Source organism: Lepisma saccharinum, chromosome 20 (assembly GCF_977018435.1).
Source record: "Lepisma saccharinum chromosome 20, izLepSacc3.1, whole genome shotgun sequence".
In the NCBI taxonomy this organism is placed as follows: Eukaryota; Metazoa; Arthropoda; class Insecta; order Zygentoma; family Lepismatidae; genus Lepisma; species Lepisma saccharinum.
The window spans coordinates 16,752,868-16,770,518 of NC_139248.1; the positions used below are offsets into that span (position 1 = coordinate 16,752,868).

At 36.6% G+C, this 17,651-nt stretch overlaps 1 protein-coding gene across 1 annotated transcript in view; it reads right to left on the reverse strand.

Moving 5' to 3' along the window:
• The window catches only part of LOC146003359 (uncharacterized), a 545,908-nt gene that overhangs the window by 125,063 nt on the left and 403,194 nt on the right, over positions 1-17,651 (reverse strand). Inside the window, exons 2-3 of the mRNA XM_083141638.1 lie at positions 13,447-13,517; positions 9,193-9,228 (exon numbers count right to left, since the gene is read on the reverse strand). Of these exons, the coding sequence (XP_082997764.1) occupies positions 9,193-9,228; positions 13,447-13,517 (107 nt within the window). The remainder of the gene's footprint in view (positions 1-9,192; positions 9,229-13,446; positions 13,518-17,651) is intronic.

The following is a 17,651-nucleotide window of genomic DNA, read 5'->3' on the forward strand; positions in this document are numbered from 1 at the left end:
AAATATGCCTTATGAAGTTTGTCTATTTTGGTTGATTTTCATCAGAAAGATCTCACCCCAGTATTCGAGCAGATGCCAAATAAAAAATATGTTATAACATAAAGTTGTCGCCCCCCGGCTCTAGTCATGACTGATGAAGGAACATATTCATACATTTTTTGTATGAAGTTTCTTCCAGAAATTAATTTTAAACCACTGTTTTTCTATTTAAATATTTAACTAAGATGATCCCAAATTTTCCTAATTGTTCTTAAATGTGTATTTTTGTTGTTTTACATCACATTTTTGCAACTTTTGGCTAATCACGATCATGAGAGATGATTAGATGAAATTGATAGAGGGCACTTACAATGAACACCCATGCCCAGGCTGGTACTTGAACCCACAAACTTCAGTGTTAAGATCATAAGTTGGCAACCTTGCTGGCTTGTTGTTGTTGTTGTAATGAAAAATGCTACCCTTTATACATATAACCTGTGTATAACCTGCGATGCAACAGCACTTGAGGGTCAGGGCCTACCTAAAGACTGCCAGCCTCATTCCCTCATGCCTCAGCAGAGGTGGGCAATCATCCAACCAGTTATGGAGTGACATGTGGTCAGCACTACGAACCCCCAGTCAAGGTTTGTAGGCTTTCATGGCCGGGTTATGCTTCTCATTTGTAGCGCCCCAATTTTCTATTGACCATCGGTTGCACACACTTGCCGAAATCTCAAGAGAAAAGTTGTTTCGTTTTCCTCCACCCAGGAGACTCAAACCAGGGCATGTCCCATAGTCCAAGCCCAAAGATTGATACCTTAGACTGCATGGCTACGGTGTGGGACCTTCATGCCTATACATGAATGAATACTGTGGTGACCTACATTTGTTGTCCATGAAGGAAACAACCACCTCATTGAAATACTTATAGGTGATGGTAAGTTCCTTTGTAGCCAAATGGTCATTGTTTTGGCATTTTTGCCATTCATGCATGTGGTTCTGAATTTAATCCCCAGTGGGAACACAAGTATGTCTGTATTGGCACAGCATCATGAGGTTGTGCCCTGAGAAGCCAGCTAAAAGCAGCAATGGAATTTTAACTGATGAAAACACATCACTCCATGAAAAGCTACCTTGCATATGCCTTGGTGCACAAAAGGGCTGTTATGTTGATGAAGTTTTTATTATTATTATAAGTTATGGTTTGAAGTAATGAAAATATTGAAAAATGTAACATCATATGTCGACAGAAAATATGTGAAGAACTTTCTCAGTCTGTAAACATCAAAACTAACATGTAACAGATTTAGTGCAACAATCAACAACAAACATGTGTACATCAAAGGTCTTAACAAGATCCAGAAAATATAAATTATTATTTAAGTCTACATTTGACCCAGCAACATCTCACAAAAGAGCATGAAATAATGACAATTAAGTGAAAGTAATGATTTTTTCCATTAAAAGATTAGCAGTAATAACTGCTCTGATCATGCCTTGGTGTCTGTTATTGAAAGGAATAAGTATTATGTTTAGGTATACAACAATCACTAAATATATTTGCTAGAGTTAGATGTAATGAGGCTTAATCGCAGTCAGTGAAGAAAACACTGCACAAGTTCAATCACAAAAGTAGGATTTTAATGGGTTTCGTAATGAGTGATCTTGTGTAGTCCACCAAATGAAGTAACAAATAAGTGTAATTGTACAATTATAATGTTCAAGTGTGTTAAGTTTTGGAAAGTTAACTGACAAACATGTAACATGCAAAAACAAATATGTTAAAGAAAGACACGCATATTACCATAGCAAGTCAGCACACACATAAAACACAAATATGTTCAATTATTGGATAATTATGTTGGTGCATGTACAAGAATATTTAAGCAAATTTAGAAGCAGAGGATAATAGGATTTAGAGTGGGTTTATAATATACACACTATAAAATCTTTACATTCTAACTTGAAAGGTATATATTATTATTATATTTATACATTAGTAACATTTATGTTCATAAAAGAAAAGTTTGGACAATTTCGTGTTTGACAAAATCAATAAATGCTACCAAGTGTTATAGCTAAAATTAGTAGCAAGATTACATAGGAAATATATCATACTTTACAAAATAGCATTGCAAAATAAGATCTACCTAAATGTCTGTTTTGATCTAAAAGTTTTGACAAGCGTTGCATGTCGCTTGTCATTTTGGTATGAAATCTACCTAACATGAATTCACAAAATAAATGTGATTCTTAGAAACAAAAGATATTTCTAAAATAAATCGAACATCTATAAGTAGCAAAAATGTTAAATTGTCTCAAAACAAGGACTGGCCATGAATCTCTGATGGTATATCTGGATCTCAAATTATCTGGTATCTGTTTAAAATGCAATGGATAATTTGGATGTGTTCTTAGGGTCTTGATTTGATTGATTTTGTTCTGAGTCCACCCTATGCACAGATAGGCTAATTGGGACTGGACCTACGGTTTCAAATGGGATGTAAAAGCTATGTGCCTTCCAGACCCATAGCCAGAAATTTATTTCGGAGAGGGCTTTCCCTTATCAGCAGGTGCCATCTAAAGGCCAAACATTTGAGGTAGAAGCTCTGAAGATGAATTTCTCAGTATATTACAATTTATTATAAAATATGTTCAATCCTACTAAGAAAATAAATAAAATTAATTACCACCATACATTATTTAAATTAGATATTTTTTGTAGGATTTTGGGGGGAATTCAGCCCTCCTCCTGGCTACATGCCTTCACCAGGTATTGAACCTGGGACTTCTTGCTATGACCTGGTCACAGTGTGCACATTGGGTGACATGAAGATGATGATGGTGGACTCAGGAGGTTGTCCTAATATCTATCTGAGGATTCTTGTAGGTTGGTGCTGGTGGTAATAAATGGTAGTAAATGTTTGGTACATGCGTATGTATTCTTCCGAAGACCCATGGACAGCTAAATGTCTTGATTAATTAAATAATCCACACTGCCCAGAAATACACCATCCCATACCATCCATGGATATAAATCATCATTGCTCTCCATACATGTACCATATGGATTCCTCCAAATTTGATATCCAATATCTGGTAAAATTTTTATTTGGATTTACCTATCCTTACTAAAGGCTAACTGGTGAGATTTTGATAATTTAAAACAAATATTTCACACACGAATGATTTGCTTCATCGAACCTTACATGTATTTATGGTTTGACAAGTGATGAAGTATGTCCAAACTTTTTTCTTTTATGTGCATAATAACACTTCTTAGAATATGTATACTGTGAGAACTATCCTGAAAGAAAAATAAATAATTTATGAAAAATAAATGGAAACTCATGGCATAAATAGGATTTGATCTTAAGGCAAGCAGCCACTCAATATTACCTAGTGCCACTCATATACCATTGAATAATATTAATTTCATTGGAAAATGTAGTGATTTCTTGCAAATCATATATGGTTTTATGATATGTATATTGGGTGGTCATAATTAAATCTCCCCTACCAGGGTGCGAAATCATTTAATACTGGTGGGGGGAGAACTAATGTTATTAAAAGTAAAAATAAATTACTAAATTAAAAATATATTATTATTATTATTATTAATAATAATAATAATTTGTTACTTTTAAATATATATTATAAAGCAGCAAACTACTATTATTATTAATAATAATAATAATTTGTTACTTTTAAATATATCATATTATAAAGTAGCAAACTACATCCTTTACTTACTGGTTATAGATGTTAATAAATTATGAAATAGTTGAAGTGGTTCTATAATGTGTAAGTTTTTATTTGGGTTTTGCTTTATGTTAATATAAATCAATTAGATTTCATAGTTATTATTTTTTATATATATTCTTGTTTTACTTTTATTGTGCGCATTGATGTTGATTTGTTAATGATCTCTTGAGAGAGGAAAAGAATTCAATACTCACAACTACACTAATTTTTGTATGTATTCGATATAATTCTTAGCACAGTATACGTGAAATTAAAAGTAATTGTTTATCTTTTGTTTGTTGTAACAAAAACTCTCCCCCTTGAAAATTTTTGGTGTGGGGGGGGGAGATTTTTGAGGCCAAGATTGTTGGTGGGGGAAATCCCCCGTCCCCCCAGGATTTCGCAATCTGTTCCCTACTCAAAACACCCTGGAGCATCTGGTTGTGATGAAATTGCTATTGAGGCTACCGAGACCATGGGAAAACAAATGCTGACAAGAAAATGGTTCAAATTTTCAGAATTAGGTGGAAATGTGGCATTGAAATAACAACCAGAAATCGGACATGTAAAACTTTATTTTTAGTTTATGTCAGTACAGCAGTGTTCAATATGCATGCTGTCAATGTGAATGACCCTTTGAAAGCATAAGACATCATGATCAATGGTCACACAAAACATTTCCCAGGATGTTTTTCACTCTGCACCAGATTTCAGGGTCACATTTAATATATTTTCATGTCAGCATTCCCTTTGCCATAATCTCTACATCTTCTACACCAAGTTTCACTGCAGCTGACACTTTTATGCCACCTGTATATCAGTTATACTAACGAATGGGAGGGGGGACTATGAAAAGCTATGAAAAAGAGTCATACTCCTTCCTTAGGAAATCCCGAAGCACACTACAAGTTATTAGGAGTGTGCTATGTGCACCAGTCTCATAAACTTTTATATCCTTCCCGAAAAAAATAAAAAACTGTCCTTGCAACCATTCCAATGTTTCTAATGAGTAAGTAAATATTTAACAAAATTATCCACTTTGCTTATTCATTATTTTTAATGCATCTGACATGAAACTGGACGACAACCACCAATTACACAATACTCTCATAAATAACACTAAGCTAAATCAATTTTAACCAATTATAGACAAAATATGCAAATCTCTTACCAAATATCCTCTGTCACCTTTGTACCCCTTCGGACCCTGGAAAACAGCATATGTGCAACTAGTATTGCATTAAATGAGGAAAAGTCCTGAAGAAGAAGAAATCTGAAAATCTACTCAAAATACAAATAAAGAAGTTAACTTTTGCACCACCAATTACGCCTATTAAAAAATATTAAATTTTAAAACAAATTGTTCAAAATATTTGGAAGCTGTACACTACACACACAAACAATAAATTTAACTTTATCCATAGACATGCACTACAAATTAAATAATTTTACGGATATAAAATATTAATTGATTAGAATAATTGTATTGATCCATACCAAGAGTTTTGAAGTTAGCCCATGGACAAAGTTACTTTCTATTAGAATTAAGACCGACACCTGTTGAACTGTTCACTGTTCTTTGTATGATTCCAGGAGATAATTGAATAAGACTTGCAAATAATATTACATATTTTTGAAAATACCTAAAAATGGTACAAAATACTTAAGGTGTAACACATAGTGCTGTAAATTTCATTTATTGATCATATTTGACAGTGATGTGACGAAACAGGAATATATTTCGGTGTACTCATGAATTATTTTTTTTCAACAAATTCCGATAATTACATGATTGCAAAAAAATATGATAATTAACAGAAACACAGTGGTATTTCTGGGATTCCGCATGAAAATGTTATAAAAATCAGCAATAAATCTGGATTGCTTCTGTCCGTAGCTGTCATGCGTCCACTAATGCCATTAGCTTTTTCTAACACACTTTACTTTCTGTTAATTTGTTTCTGTTAAACATACATAGATCTTCTGGTTAATTATAGTTGTGTCTGTAAAGAAATACAAACCATGGAATATTTCCATAATTTTTCCTAAAATAAGGTAGCTGTGTTTCATCGGTTGCCATGACAACCTCAACGTCAAGCTTTTCCATTACAAGTATGAGGAGTTGAGGGCAAAGAAAGCAAGCTCTGCACTTGCCTTTGAGGAGTTGAACTGAGTGCATATTATAACCTGTGTTGTTTACTTCATGCAGTTTCAAGAGAAATATGAATCCTGTTTACAATTTTAGCGAGTGTTTTGTTAGAAACCCCATTTTCTCATTGGAAAGATGAAGATAAGAAGTATGTTTCACAGTTTGTTTTACATTACCCCATTTTTTTCCTACTAGACCTTCACATAACTCCACAGCCACCAGGCCACAGCTGTGTTATAAACCACTGCCACAGCTGCGTTATAAACCAATCTGTTGAAATATGATGTAAAATGGAAGTTGCTGATAAAAGATTCTTACAGTCCGGCAGAATTAATTTGAGAGAAATGGCCGCTCTTTGAGTGATGCAACTGCGCTCGAATTGGCTAGAGCGGGGGACTTCCTGCTGTAACGGGCCAACGGAAACTCTAAATGTTCGGGCACGTGAAATGTTACCAACTGTTGAAAGGACTCATGTCAAGTGACTGGTGAAGCTAGCGAAGCGGCAGTGCATAGAGCCTCGGTGTTTTCAAATTACTGATTAAAGGTAAAGAATAAACTGTTTATCCATTTATTGTGTAAGATAGAATACTCATAATGCTTATAATTTTCTTAGCATGTCCTCTTAATACAGTGATATTTCCGTTACATGTACAATTTTTCAAATCTCCCATCTCCCGTTTTTGAACAGAATAGTGACTGGCGACGAGACTTGGGTGGTGTATGTGAATGTTGAGACAAAACAACAGTCAATGGCATGGGGTCATACCAGTTCTCCAAACAAGCCGAGGAAAGCCCGTTAAACTTCTCAGCGAGGAAAAGTTATGGCCACCGTGTTTTGGGATGCTAAGGGAATCTTGCTTGTCGAATTCATGGAACGTGGTACGACAATCACTTTGCAGAAACTGAGAAGAGCCATCCAGAACAAACGTCACGGTCTGCTGACATCTGGGGTTGTCTTTGTGCATGACAATGCTCGCCCTCACACTGCTCGGCGAACACAAGACCTTTTGCGCCAATTCAAATGGAACGTTTTTGATCATCCCCCATACAGCCTGGACTTGGCTCCTCCTGATTTTCATCTGTTCACTTCACATGAAGAAGTGGCTTGGGGCACAGCACTTCGCTGACGATGAGGATCTTCAAAATGCTGTGACAGGTTGGTTGAATTCCCAGGCGGCCGAGTTTTATGCAGAAGGGATTGGTAAGTTGGCGAAATGCTATGACAAATGCTTGAATTTACATGGCGACTATGTTGAAAAATAGAGGACAGCTGTACAGTAGAAATTTGTTGTATCTATGCGTTGTTTTTTTTTTATTTACAGCCAAACAGCGGTTACTTTCCGAATGACCCTTGTATAGTATTAGGTATGTTGTATTTGACAAACGTTTTCTTTGGGCAGTTGGAAGGAGTGATTAACCTTCTCACCCTGCCTGATACAGAATAGAAATAAAGTCTGACAGATTTTAAATCATTATGAGAAAATGAAACTAAAAACTCGTAAGTTAGTTCCTTACAGCAGAAAAATACAACACTGCATTCTATTAAATATTATTGACATGCCGTCTTTTAATACACTTTCAAACATGGGAAATTGAGTATCAAAATAGGTTTTAATATCATATTTTTAGCAATTCTGTTACTGGTTCCAATATGCCAATTTCAGCAGATATTCATACATTGAAAATCTGGTTCGTCACATCACAATGCTTCATTGCTTTTATTATTTACTGTTTCACGTTACTCACAAACACACATGTATAGTCAAACATACGGAGAAAGAATACAATGAACATAATATTTACACAGTAAAGTAGTAAGGAATAAAATAAACAGTGACTAGAAGATTATAACAATTACTACCATCAACATATTTATTAGATTTAACAGTAGGGGAGAGAGGAGTGCCAGATTCCAACAAGCATAGGGAAAGATCAGGCTTTAAGGTGGGCAGCAACCCCATGCTTCCAAAAAATTTGCCTTGAAGATGATTTCAAAATTAAGTTTTTTCAAATGTTGTAAAAATATTACTAACCATCTGGCAAAACTAGACTTAAAAGTTACAACTGAAATTGAATATGTGGGGGGTGGGTTCAGGATGATATTAGCCTCAGGACTCGAAATACATAAATCCGGGCATTGGATAGATGTTATGTAAAGCATCTGTACCAGCATAGCACAAATATTGAAAGGCCTGCTCTACAACTAATGTCAGAATGAGCTGTTCTTAATCAGAACTGAAAATCAAACTACAAAAAAGGCAAGTTAATCCCTGAAGCCAAGCTCTGGCCCTTTGCCATCTATGTGTAACACAAGACAGTGTCTTGCCTTGTATGATCATGGCTGCAAAATACATTTAAAAAAATCATCCCAGTTTTGCGTTAATGCAAACTTCTCATGAATTGTAAAAGTTGCCAGTCTGAATTCAATGTTTATCCCTATGCTATCAATACACTGTGTAACAAAGTGAAAATATGAAGAAAGAAATTAGGTACCTTGGTCACTTAAGTGACCTCAACGTAAATGCAATATAAAGACTGGCAAAAAAGTGGAAATATTAAACAGGAAGAGGAACTACATAATCCAAACTACATTCTACCTGCAAATTTACAAGGTTGAAACAGCAAGGAAGAATGACAGGATATCTATCACATGATAACTACTGAGAAAAGTTCACACTAAAAGTATGTCTTGAATGAAATCTTGTGATGTTATAAATGTGACCTATGTTAGAGAATAAGTGGCACTCAGAAACTACATATAAAACTACCTAGATAAGAAATTGGGCTCTGCATCAATATACAACATAGAAACAATAAAATATTTATTTATTTTTAAATGTCTCTAAAGGTCTCAGTTACTCTGATTTAAGACTTATATTTTTTTTTTAAAGAAAGTATATACATAACTTTCATCATAAGTCAAATAGTACTTATTACTCTGACCTGATTCTATTTATAACAATATATATTTTATGAACATTAGAGACATTTCTTTGACCTACAGAACTATATATACACCCTCCCAACATAGCTAGGTACAACCACCTCCACCCGAGTTTAAAATATGATGGTTACATCAGCTATTAGCTGTACTTAACCAGAACTATATATCCATGAAATCTGATTGGTTATAAAAAATTCAAGAGTACCATGACTAATATTTCTAACTGATGGTATTTTCTAAAAAAAAAAAAATTTAAATAGATAACGAAATTCAGTCATATACCAAATTACTTGTATTATAGATTTCTGTAAATATTAAAATTATATTTTTTCTAGATGCCACTTGCAGTTCGAAATTATGAGGAAAAATCCAGTACCGGAAAACCATTCTTTCCTGGAGCACCAATCGTTCCCTGAAAGAAAAAGAAAAAGAATCAACTTTTATAATGTCATTTTAATATACATTTATCAGCGTATTCTTAAACTAATTAAATGACTAATGAAACTGATATTTTGATCACATAGTACAGAAATTAAACCTTCAGGACTCAGGTAGGGTGTGACACAGCCCATTATGTATGTGGGTGTGACACAGCCCATTATGTATGTGAATTTTACCAACATAGAACTTATTTGTTTATGTAATACAATTATTTAAGTGCACAGTCTATTCGGTACATTTTACGAGAAGAAGAAACTTGAATCTGCATGTTTCAGAGTAAAAAATAAATAATGATCCATAACATACTCAAAACTTTTAAATGAAGAAGTCATTTTTGTCTTTTTTCATATGACAAGTAATAACAATACATAACGGAAAGAATTATCAAAAATTGTGAAGCATACTTATCAGGGATAAATGAAATATTGAGTTAAGAAATGTACATAGCCACTTTGATTAGAGTGTGGCATCTTTAATCGGACTCACTTTAACCCATACAGTTTCTACAAAATGGCCTCAAGTGCTCCATGCATACAATTCCATTGAACTTTTTGCATTCAATTTTGGACTTACTGTCAATAGAATGTTAGCACAGACTACATCTTCCTTGTTTAGATCTTTTTGGTAGAGGTTGAGACCTATTCAATGGCTCTTTGTAGACAATTCTTATTTTTCCTTTCATGCCCGTAAGTAGGTGTCTGATATTTGCTCTTTCCTCCATGAACGCCTTTACAAGTTCTAGGCCAAGATATTGCAGGAATGTTTGCCTCACCATGTCGTCTTTGGAATAACTTCCATAATTATCTGAGAGTTAATTCCACATAACTATATTCATTGTGATAAAAATAATACTACCATTGGACAACACCTACTGCTTCTGGAGACATCATATTTAGTATATAGAAAGTCTACAACATCCACTCCTCCTTTTGTGAGGTATAGTAATTTCTGGTTTTTGTAATGACCCTGTTATGGTATAAATTTCCGCATCTTGGTGCATTGTATAAGCCCTGACATTGCCATTCATTGATGATGTTTGAAAGTAAAGATTCCTTGCAGGTGCAAAAATAAATTATTATTCAATAATTACTTTGAAACTATTTGCTTTGCAAATTTTTTAGAAAAAAGTCGTACTGAGCCTGAACTACTGCGCAACGTTCTTCCACCTGTAATCAAACATGAGATCCATGGAGTACAAAGTTACCACTTACACTGCAACACTATCAGCAACATAGACATAACTCGAAGTTTTTCTTTTTTGGGTGGGTGAGGGTTCATGCTGAATAATGAAATATCATTGAGGAAGGAAGCAGTGATTCATCCACAACCCCAAATTTTCCTCAACACCCTCCCAAATTCTTCACAGACAAAAAACATCATCATTTTGGCACCAAATTTAACTTTATGAGGCTCTGTCCGAAAGGTACGAAGTACGTACTTGAAGCATGGTTTTGGCGGAAGTGGTCACCTAGTACGGTTCGAAAGCGCCAAGAACAGGAGTACGCAAGTGCATAGCTCGCAGTGCAGATGGAAGCTGACTCAGTCACGTGATTTCCACACTCGTTGTTCGTTTGTTTAAAATCGCGGAGGTAGAAAGCCAGCAACACAGGTTAAATATACGTTATGGGTCAGCAAGTTGTTGGTTATAGTTCTTCTAATGTGTGGAAATGTATGTGTACGAACATTTGAAAATGCAACGTCATATCTATGGTGAAAAACAAGTGTTTATAACGTGGGGAAAACAACGAGTACTCAGTTTTATCTACTGATCGTATTTGGCGCAGCAGTCGAAGTGCAATTCGAAAGACTCACTTCCAGTCCACGACTTCAAGACCGCACTCCAGGACCATACTCGGAGGATGCTCGCTTCAAGTATGGTCTTGCACCTTTGGGACACGGCCTAAGTACATCTTACAGCCCCCAGAGGGATACCCAAAATTTCCACCTGGGGGTGAAAGTTCGTATTTAAGGGTGTGTAAGTGTAAATTTAGAGCCAAAATGACAGTAAATTGAGCCTTTGCTTTGAGAAAAGTTTTAGGGGATGTTGTGAAAAAATCAGACTACAACCAAACATCTCCCATATCGCAGAACGATGGGGCATTATGTTCTGACGTCAGGTGAGGAATGCCTATGTTGTTTGGTTAGGACTCAAGGACGTATTTAGGGGGGAGGGGTCCAAGGGATCCGGACCCCCCGAAAAATTTATCTAGTACTAAAATTAAATAATGAAAAATGTATTCGTTTAGCCGTTGTTATATAAATTCCTCTGAACTTTTTGTAAGACAAGGATTATATTGGGATCATACGGCTTTGAAGGACACGAAGGACGTATTTCGGGTGTCTGGACCCCCACCCGATAGACTTATTAAGTACGAAAATGAAATAATGAAAATATACTCGTTTAGCATTTGTTGTATAATTTCTTCTGTTACTTGAACTTCCTCTGTAATTACGCTATATCGCAAGCTGTTCATCATAAATATTTCCTCATTGATCGCCACCTCGCCATCATCATACAGTTTTCCTCCTCTTCCCCTTTGCCTCAAGAGATAGAAATACAAAAACGATATATTCTGTGGCTGAAACATGTGACGAGTAAGGTTCAAGTTCGCTCAGCGATCAAGTGAGCAGCGCTCGCGGAGCAACGCCTATTTGGCCGTCAAGTAGCTGAGCGATCACGTTGCTTGCTCGCCTCGTTTCCATTCGCTCCTCGCTGCTCAGCAGACGATTTTTCTCGTTTCCACATTGGCACCAGAACCACGGAGACCAGAAGTGTCGAGCAATCGCTAGCGCGGGAAACCTGACAGGTTTTAACAAACGCCGTATACTGTGTGCAGAAATTTTCATTAACAAATTTATTGAAGTGGAAATATTGCGATTAATTGGAATTTTTAGGTGTCCGAAATGGAACGTGCCAAGGAAAAACAGGACTTACCAAATTAATTTTATGATATTTGCCAGAGGAAACAAATATTCCATTAGAACCAGTCGTCGTCAAGTAATGTAAACCATTCTTTTATATTTGATAACAAGCCTAGATATAGGCTAATCGAACTAATGCTCTCCGTGGTTATGCCATTATTTATTAATATTAAATTTCAACACTATACCCTATTAATTAACGTACAAATTAAAAGCAATTAGAAAGCTATTACGAGTAAAATTATTGGGATCTGGGCATCGACTTTTAACAACTAATTTACCGGGCCGCGGGCTAACGGCTTAAGTCCCGTGAAACTTTAGGTGTAGGGACTTGGCATTAAAGAGGTTTGGCGAAGATATTGTTAAAATAAATATTTAAAAAAAATGAAACAAGTATTTTAATGATTTCATTTAAACATAAATCGAAAATAGAAGGCACACGCATTGAAGCAGACGGTATACGCTATTGAGTATGGTTAACCAGGGGGGGTAAAAGGCGTAGCTTATACCGCCGTACATGTAAGATAGTTGGTTCGGACGAATGATGTGCGTCTACGCATAAACAACGATACCCTACATTCTAGACGTAGACTATTTTATACACGTAGATGACGTAATCTATGCAAACAACATGACAAAAGGTGATAAATTAGCAAAAAGCGCTGTGGAATTAATAGAAAATTATACTGCGTATCAGTTGGCAATGTGTGAGAAGAACCTTTCGTACTCTTCCTTGCAAATGTGAATAATTTTTCACCAGGAAAAACCTAACATATAGAAAAATACCACTTTTGCCTCACGACTGCCATCTGTTGTCTTTTTTTGCATACGATATACCTTCTTCCATAGTTGATGATAGAAGAGAAGAGAAATTTTGTTGTAAATAGTATTATTTTCAGTTCGTTAGGAACCAATATAGTTGAAAATGACACTTTCCTTTCATGAAAGCCTTGAAAATTAATGTTAATGCACTTTAGATTGCCTACGTAGTCTATGTAAACTACAACCCAATGTAATCTACGCGTAGATTACGTGTAGACAACACAAGTAGACGTAAAATTATAGTGTACGGCACATCACTGGTTCGGACCCCTCTCGAAATATACTGTAGATGTGTGCCTGGGTAAAAGGCAAAACCGCACCTATTTCCCGCCAAAAGGTCACCTGTGTTGCCAAATACTTGTTGAAAGGCTCAATGGCAGTGGTGCAGATAATTTTTAATTTTAAAGCAATTGCTAAAAGTAATGGGAGAAGTAATTACACTTACCGCCGGCCCTGCTTCTCCTTGGTCTCCCTTCTTCCCTCTTTTCCCCCTTTTCCCGGGTGGACCTGGAGGGCCTGAAATGAGAAGAGAAGTAGTTGCTTAGTTTCACACTAATTTTTACATTTTTTCTGATATACGAGGTATTATTTAAAAAATCCGGAATGGCTTTAGTGCTTCACAGGATGGCACGTGGCAAGTGAGATGGTGAGGTGAGGTGAGCGAAGATGCAATATCCAGTTCCTGCCAGAGAAACACACTTCCACTAATGCTGTAGCCCTCTTACTTGCCTGATTTGGCACTCGATTTTTTTTTTTCCTATTCTGTCCCCTATTACTCCCAAGATGGAACACAACGTTTCTCAACAGTCAAAAAGCACCAAAGCGAATTCCACGCGTTGGAATAAGTGTGGGTGTACAAAGGGATAACACTATTTGAATACATTTTGTGGGCGAATTTCTGGAAATTCTTGATAATACCTCGTATATTTGCAATTACTAGGAATATATTGCATCTAAAATAACACCAACGTAAAGAACAATTAAAAATTTACTGTAGAGAGAAGTTGGCTTGGCATTGTTGCTTGCATACATAGTCTGTTCTACAGTAATATAGATTTGCAGTGTAGCAAGATCGTTATGTTAACATAACACTGTTCCATAGCAGAAAAAGAATAATCAGAAATAACTGATATGATCCATATTTTATGTGACGTCACAAGTAGAAAATATGTCACTAATATTTTTATTTTGTTAAAGAAAGCGTAATTTCCTTGTTATTCTATGTAATATTGCTCCTTATTAGTAATGTATATATTTTGTTTAATGTTTGTTGTATTTTATGCTGTTATGAGTAGTTTAATGTATCTTTGTTTACAAGAGTGCTCTATACGAATTTGTATTTCTAAAGATGTATAGATGTCAGTTTTGTTGATAGTAATCTTTTGTAAATAGTGAGTGATTCATCTGTACTTGAATCTGTGTTCTCGAAACAGTATAAAAGCGAGGATATCGCGTAAGATATATCACACTTTCGCCACGGATCGTCGAAGCTTTTAAAACTAAAAAGAACTCCTCGGTGTTGTGCATACATCTTGGTATGGTAGTTCGGGGCGCAAGCTAGGCCTATGTGAACATAGGTACGCCGATGGCCATGCATTGATGATATGCACAATACTGCAACCATTCTACGTCAAATAATAAAGTTAGCCTAAAGATTAATTTGGAAATAAAAGGGTAAAGAGCAATTATTGGCTCGGTTATCATTGCATATCTCTTGGTGTGGTAGTTCGGGGCGAAAGCTAGGTCTGTGTGATCATAGGCTTGCCGATAGCCACGCATTGAGTTTTATGCGTTTTAATTGAGTCAATTCATCAACAAAGCGAAATCCTCGCCTTCGTTTCAAGTATAGTTGCATTATAATTGCAATAAATAAAGAATAAAACTTTTCAGTTTATACATACGACAGTAATGTGGTTTTATTTCTCTGTGCTGTGAATATTGTCTTTGCCCAACACTATCCCTGTACCTGAGAGGAGTCTGTGTACTTCACCGAGTCTCATTGTTCACCGCTGAGTATTATTAAGTTAATATTAATAGTAAAATAATACGACGCGTGAAGTCATTGTGTGCCTTTTAAAAAATTGGTACGTTTCATAACAATAATATTTTCTTCTACCTCCGTTAGAAAACTACTAGTGAAAAAAGAATCATTAATTTAATTAATTTGAGAAAGTAATTTAATATCCAGTCAATATCTGGACAGTTGAAAAGTTCACCATCAGCGCTTCGTCGAGTGACACAAAAATGAAGAAAAACATTTGAACAAAACTGTTTTTTTTATACTTATTATAATACAAAAAGCACATTTAAAGTACCTACCATTTATCCTTCAAGGATAATAATAATCATTACTATAAATTATATGATACTGTCACTAATATATAACACAGTCCATTTCGTGTGATTGCTGAATGTAATTTTGGATAGGGTACCTGAGCTTTTATTTAAATTAGGCTGGCAACACTGGGGACGCAAGGAATGAGGTAAACGAGGAAATTATGAGGTGCTCAAGGATGAGGCTGCTCTGTATGGATAATTTCCGAGCCCGTCGCTGGAGGGCGCTGGCGCTGCTTGCATCCCAAGCGGGGGCAGCAAATTGCTTCATCAAAACGCCATCGCCTGCACGACACGCGGAACGGTGCTACAACTCGCAGCGGTGCCCGAGAAGCGAGTATTAAAACCGAAGGAAAAATATACTCTTTGGTAGGCCCGTTGGAGCCAACCGGGATGTTGTATCAATGGGAGAACGAATTTATTTTTGTTCCCTGTGAAACAGGTTTAACGTGGCGGATTGAGCTAGTAATAGCACCTGCAGACATTTAAAGCCATCTTTCACGAGAGTGAAGGTCACGGATTTGAGGGGGCGGATTGGGAAGGCTGTAGCCCCGAGCCCCCATTGCTTATAAAAGGAACACATACACGGGCAGGTGCACGGGAAGGGGGACAAGGAGGGCAGTTTCTCATCCTCAATATTTTCAATTAGAAATTCAGTGTAGATGGAATGTTTTTACCATTAATAAACAATATTATGCTCTTTAAAAAATGAAACATTTTCAATTCGATTAAAGTTCCCAGCAACGAAGGGCGGGTGTCAGCGACAAAGTGTGGAGGCGTTTGATTTATTCATTCATTTGGTTTATTTTACTTCGATGTCCTGCCTCTTTTAGTTAATCGCGAAGATGAGAATGAGTGACGAAATGATGAAATTGATGAAGGGACACTCATAAAGAACACTCATGGCAGGGCCGGGATTCGAACCTGGAACTCCTGGTGGAGATGTTTGAAACTCTTGTAGGGGAACCATAAAAGATGTCTGGGGAAGTGGAAAAAAAAAAATAGCTGTAGTGGCTTTAATGAGTAGTAACTGCAGCTATCATTACAGCAGTTGTTCAAAGTGACGCCCCATTGCCTCGAAACAGGCATGACAGCGTCGCAATAAGCTCTGTCGCATACGCTCTAATATCCACGGAAGTCATTCGGACCAGCACAGGCTGCAAGGATTCTTGCCAAGAGTTCCTCTACATTACTCACAGGTGTCTCGTAGACAACACTTTTGACATGACCCCATAAAAAGAAAATCAAGTGATGTTAGATCAGGTGAACGGGAAGGGCAAGCAACAGGTCAGCCTCTCCCCATCCATCGCTGTGGCAAAGTCTGCGTCGGAATATCACGAGCACCAGCTACGAAGTGGGCTGGGGTGCCATCATGCTGAAACCACATGCGTTGACGAACGAGAAGTGGGACATGTTCCAATAACTCGGGGAGAGTGTCTCTCAGAAACACAGAGTATACGGGCCTAGTTAATCGTGGCGTTCTTCTAGACTACACACGTCGAGTTTGACGTTACGTCTTCTCCAGGGCATGCGCGGTGGATTCCTTCCCCTTTCTTTTATGGTTCCCCTCCGCGTTGTGTGTGGTTGCCTGCCGTTTGAAGGTTTTGGCTTGGAACTTTTGACTGGGGCATTTCCAGCCCAGAGATCTCATTTTGTTGCGTTTGTTCCCTTCCATCATCCCTGCAAGTCTGTAACATGGTCACAGAAATACCTTGTATATGTATGCATGTAAAGTCTAACTCATACAGTATATTGTGTATATGATGTTAGCCGATCATATTTACACCTAACGTTTCATTTATATTGTGTCATTCCCATTGTAATTGAAGATGTTTTCTCTGTAGGTGACAAGTAACCTAACCTAAAAGTTATAAGCAAAATTGTATGGCCTATAAGGGGGCTCACAGCATTTGTTCCGGATTTCTACAATATAGGCCTACATCTGAACCTGCTAGTGAGCGGAATAAAATAGTTTAGTGCACATCTTTACATTCCTGACGTAGTTATAAGGGGGCCAAAAGTAGCAATTGCCCCTCGACTCCTGCATAGGTCTATAATTTATTTAAAAGCTACGTTATATTACTAAAATGCAGCGTATAAAATTTCTCACAGTTTATGTGACAACACTTTAATCTGTCAAGTATTTCTTGGTTTTTACCAGGGTAACAACAAGTTAACTAGTTGAGTTGTTTTCGTGAAGCTTTCACAAGCCTGGGAACTGATTACAGCTCTACTGGAATATTCTACTATTCTATGTATGTATGAACTTGTCAGTCCCAGTTACCTGTTGGAGATGTGTACATTTAGTGGCAATGT